The 9,846-nt window shown below is 38.5% G+C and overlaps 1 protein-coding gene across 3 annotated transcripts; it reads right to left on the bottom strand.

The window, feature by feature from the left end:
• Positions 1-739: 739 nt before the first annotated feature.
• Positions 740-9,846, bottom strand: lhx6b (LIM homeobox 6b). 3 transcript variants are annotated; one of them, XM_042421697.1, is made up of 9 exons: positions 9,559-9,846; positions 8,804-8,934; positions 8,054-8,185; positions 7,499-7,620; positions 5,350-5,570; positions 4,031-4,131; positions 3,836-3,931; positions 2,613-2,784; positions 740-1,471 (listed from the first exon to the last, which is right to left on the bottom strand). In XM_042421697.1, exons 2-9 carry the CDS (start codon positions 8,804-8,806, stop codon positions 1,389-1,391), a joined length of 930 nt encoding a protein of 309 aa, XP_042277631.1. In that variant the 5' UTR covers positions 8,807-8,934; positions 9,559-9,846; the 3' UTR covers positions 740-1,388. The 3 variants fall into 3 exon arrangements, with proteins under 3 accessions (XP_042277631.1, XP_042277630.1, XP_042277629.1); XM_042421696.1 differs by having other exon boundaries at positions 8,804-9,846; XM_042421695.1 differs by lacking the exons at positions 8,804-8,934; positions 9,559-9,846 and having other exon boundaries at positions 8,054-8,682.

The following is a 9,846-nucleotide window of genomic DNA, read 5'->3' as shown; positions in this document are numbered from 1 at the left end:
AGCTGATTTTTTTTTTATCAGATTTTTTAAACTAGGAAAAATCTTCCTCAGAAAGTGTGACTCAGTGGAGCTCTGCCGTCACTCTCTGAGCGTCAGTATTAGAAATGTAAACAGGATTGTGAAAGTAGAAGTGCGTGGGTGTGGCTCGCTCACAGAATTTACTTCAGTGCTACAATGAAACGGCACATTGATCCAGTTTAGGAAATCCAGATATAACGATATCCTTTAACTCAAAGTCTCTCATTCACTCTTCCCATCACAGCAGCTTAAGTGCCGTCAATCAATGTAACAACTGCAGATAATTTGTGTTAAAAGGCCTCTTGGAAGCCAACAAACTGCCCAATCAATGGCGACGCTTTGGGTTAAGACGTCTATAATCGTTGTCACAGCAGGATTGATCACATTTCCTGTTAAGTACAGCATGTAAATTGGAGATGATGTGCAGGTTATTGCTCTCAATAACAGGTTACAGCAGGTACTTGGCCTCTCGACAGGCGACCTTTAGATTTAGTAGCTGCAGGTGTTAAAATAGTGGCCTGATATAATGCAGACTCACATTTCTGTGTCTTGGAAAATGTTGGTTTGTTCTGACATTTTCTGCCACACACACACACACACACACACACACACACACACACACACACACACACACACACACACTCACACACACGCACACACACACACACACTCTCTCCTTCCTGCTCTCGCTGCTCGAATGAATCAACCCGATCCTGAATGATTCATTTTCATAACAGATCTGATACATTTTATTAAACCGTAGCAGTATTTACAATGTACAATCACTGAATTGTTCCATTTCAAGACACATTTAAAAGTGCTTTTTGTGAAGTTTTGTTCTGAATAAATAAGAGTTTCCATTTTCTGACAACAATACAACAACAAACAACAATAAAGCTGCAAATGTGCTCATCACCATTACAAAAAAAATGCTGAGGTTTTACTGTAATACTGCTAACACATTCCTTGTTTTCTTCTTTTTTTTGAAAGCTCATATTGCAGCAATTAAAATACCTTGTATTAGTGGGTAAACAAAAGGAAAAAATCCTGACCTGATGCAATGTTTTGTGTCCCATCAAAAGAGGAAAATAAAATGAAAGTGGTCTTCTTCTCTGCATCACAAAAAACATCTCCCTCGTTGGCATGGAGGCGGGACGTTTCTCCACAGTCTGCTGTCTTTAAAAGACAAGTTTAGCTCAGCAGTTTCACAACGTAGAATCCCGCGGATTGAAAACAGATTGTTGGATCGCAGGTCCAGCCACCCGAGGATTAGACTCCCAAGCAGAGCAGATTACTGACAGTGTGTCCCAAAAATTTTCTCGGTTTTCACAATATCAGAGTGGTGACGATGGAGATTTTGACGCAGGAGGTCAGCGGCTGATGGGAAGTTGTGGTAAAGAGATGGATGGATGGGTCAAATGGCCCGGGGCCGTAAGAACTGAGAAGGGATGACCTGCACAGTGAAGACCAGAGAGACAACATAAATTTGGGGGAACCACAGAAGGTTTAAGATGAGGGATGAAGACTCTTTAAGCATCTAAACAATGACATAAACCACAGAAAAACTCTAGAAACTGATTTATTGTGTGCAAAGATCATCTGATCCCCGACATATTCAGATATGTTGATAATCTATTTGTAATTTTGCCATTCTGTATTTCCATGCTGTAATTCTGTAATTTTGCTATTTTAGTCTGTTCTGTACACATCTATTGCACATCTGTCTGTCCTGGAAGAAGGATCCTCCTCCTCTGCTGCTCTTCCTCAGGTTTCTTCAAGAGTTTTTTTGGGAGAGTTTTTCCTTATTTGAATCGAGGGATGTTGTATTGCTGTACAGATTGTAAAGCCCTCTGAGGCTTTAATAGCTGCAATGATTAGTCGATTAATGGATTAGTTGCCAACTATTAAATTAATGTCCAAATTCACTGCTTCCAGCTTCTCAATTGTGAATATTTTCTGGTTTCTTTAGTCTTCTTTGAGAGATGAATTGAATATCTTTGGAGTTGTGGACAAAATAAGACGTTTGAAGACGTCACCTCGGGCTTTGGGAAACAGTGATCGACATTTTTCACCATTTTCTGACATTTTATAGATCAAACAACTAATTGATTCATTGAGAAAATAATCCCTTAATGGATAATTAAAATAATCAGTAGTTGCAGTTCTACTTTAAACATTTGCATATTTGCACTTGAGCATGTAAAGTGATTTTTTTGGTATAGTTTGCTTTACAACTGTGACAATGTACATTTTACATTTTATATTCTGAAGAACTGCACGGCCGAACCTACACAGCAGGTCAATATACACTTTACACTTCATTGTAATACTTATATTGCACATATTTATTATGTTTTATCTTTGAATTTATGCCACCTGCATATTACTGCATGTGACAAATAAAACCTTTGAATCTTGAATCTCTACAAACACACAGCTGATTGTTAAAATGGTGGGAAATAGACTAAACTAAAAATACTGTAAGGAAGCTTTTAAAGCAGAATGTGTCATTCTGGTTTTTCAAAAATATAATTTAAATGTATGACAGTTGTCTTTGTTAAAAAAAAAACAGAGGCACCAACATAAAGACTCACTCTCCAAGTATCCGTGCAGGGCCAGTAGATGTGGTCGGTCTGGGCTGCTGAACGGTGAGTAGTGAATATCATCTGGCAGCGACGGGGGCATCCTGGACAGCGGGGCGCTCTGTGAGAAGCTGTTGAGAGGCGGCTGCTTTTTGTGTCGTGCACGGCAGTTCTGAAACCACACCTGGGAAAATGTGGCAGATGTTGAGAACGTGCAGCAAGCAGCGCAGAATATATTCGACGATATTGTGAAAGTCAGGATCTGGGTTGGGTTGATGTTCCTCTCGCCGGACCTGATTTAATTGTTTGTTTGTTCGTGTAAGAGAGATATTTCAGTGTGCTGCGGGAGGATGTTACTCATCCAATCAATGGGGTCAAAGTGTAAAACCTTACATGTGCCTCACTCTAAAGTACGCTACTCTTGTTTCAGAGCCTTTAAAATGGTCTAAAAGTGTGCCGCTCCCTCAATCTGAGGGGTCACAAGATGATTAAAAGCATAAGAAAGAAAGAAAAAGTTTGTTTTTTCACATTTTCTTTTGAAATACTGGATATTTTCACCTTTTCCGGTCTCTAAATATCTTACAAACCAAACAATCTCAATAGTTAAAAACACCCTTTGCTTCTACCTGTGATGTGGAGTCACAAGTAGACAACACTTAATTTTAAGAGAAATAAAAAGTTTGAGAATTATCAGTCTAAATGAGATTCTTCTGTGAATTTAATTATTGAGGAGATTATCTGGATTTAGGTGGATTTAGGATTTGCACGTCAACAAAAATGGTTTAATCCAGAGATACTGGCATCAGTATCAGTCTTCAAATACGCACCAGAAACCAGAGAAAACCTAATGTGAAACATTATTTATGTCAGTTGTTTCCTAAGTTTTTTGGCTCGTGACCCCTTAAAACAAAGCAACGTTTATTTACGACGCCTCATCCAAGGCTGCATGTGAGCTGTGATCATTTCCATCATCACCACTTGTGTTTCAAATGTGAACCAAATGTTTAATTTGACTATTTTTAGAGACCTGAAGAGGCTCCAGTATAGCACATATTAGAGAAAGCTTGTTTCTTTCTTATCCTGTTTATCATCTCACAACCTCTTTCCCATGTTATGTTATGTTATGTTAGGTTATGTTAGGTTATGTTAGGTTATGTTATGTTATGTTAGGTTATGTTAGATTATGTTATGTTATGTTATGTTATGTTATGTTATGTTATGTTATCGTTGCCTACCTGTATGACTCGCCTGCTCAGTCCTGTCATTTCTGCCAGTTTCTGCAGAGTTTGGGCGTCAGGGTTGTTGTCCTGAGCGAACTGCGTTTGCATCACCTGCGAGGACAGACTGCCTTCAGTCATGAACGTGACACACAGAGAGTTTAGAGTGTAACTAAACACACACACACACACACACGTCAGAGCAGAATCTACCTGCAGTTGCTCTGCGGTGAACGATGTCCGCGCCCTCTTGGCTGGTTTGGGTTGGCAGTCCTGATCCGAGGGCAGCGCTCCTTCCAGAGTCAGTCCTGTGCCTGAAGAGGAATCAGAGCGGGTTTCCCTCTTGTCATTATATTATGAAGTTACACACAACAATTTCATCTTGTTACAGCTCCAAAAAGTCTGTTATAAAGCTGAAGATTTGTCCAAACAACTCATGTAACAGGATTAAAATGTTTTATATCCAACAACCGCACAGTCCAAAGTATTTATACCATTATGGCCTACATCCAGAGTGCTATCAGTGAGAAAAGTGTGGGAAATAACAATTTGAACATGGATTTTTGGATCTATTTAACGTGATGCACACTAAAAATCACTGATTTTGGGTCGATATAGCACCAATACAATGTTGGGTTGGGTACACACAATGAGCTTTAGCTAAAAACTGTCACAAATGTCTTGTTTCTTGTACAAAACAATGTTACAGTCAAAGGATACACAAGTTATAAACAATCAATAACAAACTGTGATTAAGATTTTAACAAACTTTAGTTTGAGTAAATAAAACTAAAAAAATTATACAAAATAACACCATAACTTGTGTTATAAAACAACATAAACAACTCCTCGCAGCCCTGTACCTCGCTTGAGTGGCTTTTTAACCCAGTATTGTGTTGGTGCTATATTGACCCAAACTGGGTACAATTTTAACATGCATTTTTAGTTTGTGGACACATGTGTCGTGATTTTTTGAGCTGTAACATGATAAACTGGAGGTTTCTCTAATGAGTTGATGATATTAGTAGATGAAATGTTCCTTTTCACCTCCCTCCTTCTAATTTTTAGTCTTCTAAGTGTGATTACTTCATTAGATTTCTCTTCTTTTTCCCGCTAAACCAAACACATGTTGTGGCCACCTGCGTCCATCTCATGTTGTTTGGACAACAACTGCTCAAACGTTTTTAGATTCGAGGTGTTAACAAAGATCAAATATTGGTATTTCATGTTGAAAATGAGTCACATGTTATCTAGGATTTAATGATGCAGCAGTAAAAGTGAGGGTTTGGATTTTAATATTTCAATCAACAGTTGAGTGTAACAAACCACATGAACACATACAGAACAGACCGATACACGTATGTGATGTCGTCAACCAGTGTGGAAAAAAAAAAAGGGAACGCTGGAAACATTTGAGCTCAAGTGATCAAGAGTTTCCAGAATATTTTGTTCCATCTGTTTCTGAGACTCTGACTCCTGCAGATTTGTGTTGTTGGATCATCAGAGTACGTTTTTTTGATAACAAACGTTACCATTTTCAGCGGCCCTGCGGAGGTTGTCCAGCATGATGTCGTAGTGGCTGCGGCAGAGCACCCTGCCCTCCACCAGGCCGAACTCCTCCCCGGTGGACAGCTGCCTCTTACAGGAGAAACAGGCGAAACAGGCCAGGTGATACACGCTGCCCCGGGCCCGCCTCACCCAGTCGCTGGCGTACACCTGACGGCCACACTGGGCGCACTTAGTGCCGAACCTACTGTGAGGAGGAAGGAAACAGGCGGAGATTTAGATTGGAGGTATCTGAGTTTATTGTTCTTTTACTCACTGAGGCCTCAAGGCAAAAACTTAATGTTGGACCACTATTGATGCCCAACGCCATGTGTGCAACTTCTTACACTGAACTACACATAACAGCTTCATTATATGCACAAAAACCAGTACTGGAACAATACCAGTCCCCAAGTTTCTGTGTGCCAGTTAGTTTGTGGTTATTTGATTAATTTATTTAGAAATATGCACCATGTGAGCACAAAATACATGCAAATTAAAATAATTAAATGTTTTAGTGATGAGATTTTTTTTTTTTTTTGTCAACAGCTGTTTCCAAACTCAAGAGTGAATTCGGAAACTTTCCACAATTGCATCACAACTGGTCAAACTTTGCTGAGGAGGATTTTATGATATGATAGAAAGCTCCAGAACAGCTAAATGGACCTTGAGGTGAGATTGTTTCCGTTTCCAAGACCACAAAACTCACTATTTGTTATAATGATGGATGATATAAAGAAGACATATTTCCTAACGAATTAGCAATTAATCAAACCATCAAAACCCGCAAACATGCAGAAAACCAGGAGCCTCTGGGGCCCCTGGTGGTCCGGGGCCCCCCAGCCTTCTTCACTGGAGGTTTATGTTCATGGATCTGATGTAGCTAAATTAACATAGTTTTGTTGGTGGTTTGGTGCTGAGAAGATCTTGTAGATCAGTTTCTCAGTGTACAGAGCAGATTTCGTACTCAGAAAATAATGATTCTCTAAATTGGGAAGCCAAATCGTGTTGTACTTGAGTCCAAAGTTGACCTTGGAAGGCAACAATTAATCAGCTGTAAAAACACCCACAAAAATAAACCAAATTATGTTCAATAATTTATCACCAGAACAGAATAATATTCCAGTAATAATTTTTTTTCTCCTTCAGTTTGGGTGTACAAGTCATTGAAGATCTTGAGCCAAATTTGAAGATAAAGTCTAGACTATTAAGTACAAACGTCTCCTTCTTTTCTGAGATTTTTTTTTTTTTTTTTCAAGAACAAGATAGAAAAGCATTACAAATATCATCTCGCATGTCTACAGACAATTTTGCTTTATAAAAACATTGAATATTATTTATATGCAGATTTGTCTGCTTCTTTATAACCTTTTTAAAAAATTAAGCCGATTTAAGAAGGATCGTTTCCTCTTCAAATAATTCAGCAAAATCATTAGTTCATACATTTACGGGAATTGTACGGTAATGTGATGGGAGATTAAAAAAACAAAAAATATCTTTAGTATTTTGGGCTGCGCAGACGCAGTTGTACTTCGGAAAAATGAATATATACTGGACAAGGTCAGACTTTTCATTTGTCTGTTTTTTTCTCTGTTTAGACTTTTATTCGTTTATTTCTTTGCTTTTTAAAACACTCTTCTAATGCATCTGAATATATCTGCAGTTAAATGAATTGACCTCCAATCGATCAGCATTAATCATACATTTTACGTCAACAGTCTATTTGCTGTTATTCATTTTTCAGAAGAGACAAAATCGACCAAAAAAAAAAAAAAAAAAACTAAAATAAAATAAACTTTGAAAATACACATTTGAATAAAATTCAATTGCCGAATTAGCCTATTTAATTTAATTTCGGTAATCCACAAACTTGAACCGAACCTCATTCAAAAGATATCAATTAATTATCAATTCAGACCTACTAGAAAAATAAACACATTAAATTTAAAGCTATTCCATCTGTTTTTTTTATTTATTTAACGCGGAGACTCAACAGAATTAAAACAGATAATTCAGTTTGATTATCCAAAAGTAAAAAATAAATGGTTTTAACTTTCAGAAATGTTCATTTATATAAAATAATAAGTAAACACATTTACGGCATGGTAAGAATAAAAACACCGAACGTAATCTTACCTGAAATAATCCAGTTTGCAGTAGATTTCTTTGTTTTTGACGTAGCAGCTGCTGTGTTGGTGCAGAGACGCTCTGCAGACTGAACACTCCAAACATCCCAAGTGCCAGTTCAAGTTGTTGACCTGCGCAGATTGGAAATACAATCACACTCACATTACAGGAAAATACATGCCATCAATGCATTGATACGACACTGGAAGCGAAATAAACTGTCCATCATCTAATTTAGATATTTAACAACGAGTCTTAAATATTATTTTCCTTAATGTAAAGGAGAAAAGCCAAAAAAAAGATGAACAGGCCTAAAATAATTTGTTGAAAAAAAAGAGAATAAAGAAAGCAGAATAATGCTGCCTGCAGATCAGCTGAATAGTCAAAGAAAATGTCACTCGATTGCAAAAAGTTATCACCAAGTACAAACATTGTGGAGCTTAAAAACAAAGATAAACGCGAAGCTTTTGGTTGTGATGAATTGACGGAGCTGAAGGATGTTAATTTCTCCATCTCCTTCTCTCTTTCTGGGTTAAATGTTTATTATTTCTGGTCGTTTCTCACCTTCAGCAGGTACCGGTCATGGATCTCCATGCCGCAGCTGGCGCACTGGTTCTTGGCCGCCGGAGGAGAGCAGAGACAGGCGGCCTCCGACGGGCTGGACTCCCCGGACTCCTTCTTCACCTCCGACTTAGACTGTTTCAGAAAAGTCGGTTTAATACCGTGAGAACATCCACGGAGTTTCATCATTTTATGGTATTAAGAAAAAGACGTAATGAAAATAGAAGTCCGTGCAATATTGCAATCCTAACATGCAATCCGGAAAACAAAACACTAGCCTAAATTTCCACTAAAAAATGATTTGATAGCATTTTAAGAAACGATTTATTTCCTCCATAACACTATAATCTTTACATTTACTACAATTTAAATGTTCATACATCCACGTATGTGCCACTAGCCTATAATGCATCATTTAAAGCTTCATTTGAAAATGTTATCATAAAGATTCATTCCAGCCTAACATGCAGCATCATGTAAACTCTATTCAGCAAATTAGAAGTGGATAAACTGGTGTCTTTATTCTCCATTTCATCCCAGATCATTAACGCACACACACACACACAGCCTACAGACACAGTCCTGATTAAACCTGCATCTGCCAATTCATCAGAGCCCCGCGGAGATTTTCCCCCGCAGGCAAAAAGTTTAAGAAGAGAAGCAATACGAGGAGTCAATGAAACCTTACACGGATAGAAACACAAAGAAATCAAAAGGTTTCACATCAAACTCGTCCAGATGTTTGTGACTCACCATTTTCGGGTCTTGAACGCTGCCTATTTGGAGAGAAGATGGAGCTTGCTCTGCGCATTACGCATCTCTGCCCCAACCCACACTATATCCGGTCCAAAACAACGAATAACAGTTTCTCCTGCATTTAAACCCTGGCAACAAAAGAAATTTTGATGCAATTAGAAGGAAAAAAAACTATATATGATCGATCATTCCTCTTGTGCGCAATAGGAGGCTATATTCCCATGCAATCAAACGCGGTGAAAAGAAAGGATGGGACTATATCTGCAATTAGCGGTGGATTGAAATGCTTCGCTTGATAAGAGGCAACCCGAGTGTCAATTTCATCTGTCAATCAAGAAAAGGCAACCGAGCCACCAAGCTAAGAGAGAAAAAAAAGCGTCGCATCCTAATTTCAATAGCTGTATAATCGAAAATCGAAAAAATCTTCAAAGTGAAGAGGCTCAATTGGAGATCGGTCTATTCATAACAGACAATGTGCAGAAACTGCAGCTGATCTTGAGGCATAAAGGAGCTTGATTGTCTCTTTTTCATGATGGACCCATTTAAGTACTTGAGGCTCCCCTGGGTGATTACAGCTGCATTCATAAGCTGCCAAAAAATCTGCGTTTGGGTGGCAATCCGGAGTCCGTGTTGTCCTTCATCTCGACGAAATTAACAGAAATGCAAGATTATGTTAATGACCAGCTTCGATATAAATATTGGAGGCAATATACTAAGAAGAGCTGGCTTATGTGGGAATTAAAAAAACATACACTTCATACTTGGAAAACCTCCCAAAAGCGCCGAAAACATCGTCCAATAAAAGTTTCTCCCTCGAGTGAATTTTCGTTTTTCCAGAACATCACAGGCAAAATATCCAAATATTTCCGTGGATCATGGCTCTTTATAGACTTCCCTCTCAAAAACAGAAAGATGTTTTTCCCCCGCTTCCACGCAAAAAATAATCCAACTTCATTAACTTGACTGGGAATCAAACCAGTGGCACCAGTGTCCCTCCCAGTACTGAAGGTCCGCTGTGGTTTCTCCCCGCCTCGACTGAA

This window comes from Thunnus maccoyii, chromosome 9, assembly GCF_910596095.1.
Source record: "Thunnus maccoyii chromosome 9, fThuMac1.1, whole genome shotgun sequence".
Classification (NCBI taxonomy): Eukaryota; Metazoa; Chordata; class Actinopteri; order Scombriformes; family Scombridae; genus Thunnus; species Thunnus maccoyii.
The sequence above is the reverse complement of the archived record's forward strand: the minus strand, read 5'-3'. Positions and strand labels throughout refer to the sequence as shown.

Coding starts and splice junctions, on each gene's coding strand:
- lhx6b (XM_042421695.1), bottom strand. CDS start 8,239: ATGATGAAACTCCGTGGATGTTCTCACGGTATTAAACCGACTTTTCTG. Junction 3,932..4,030: donor TCACCGCAGAGCAACTGCAG/GTAGATTCTGCT, acceptor CTGTCCTCGCAG/GTGATGCAAACGCAGTTCGC. Junction 1,472..2,612: donor CCTGCACGGATACTTGGAGA/GTGAGTCTTTAT, acceptor TTCACTGTGCAG/GTCATCCCTTCTCAGTTCTT.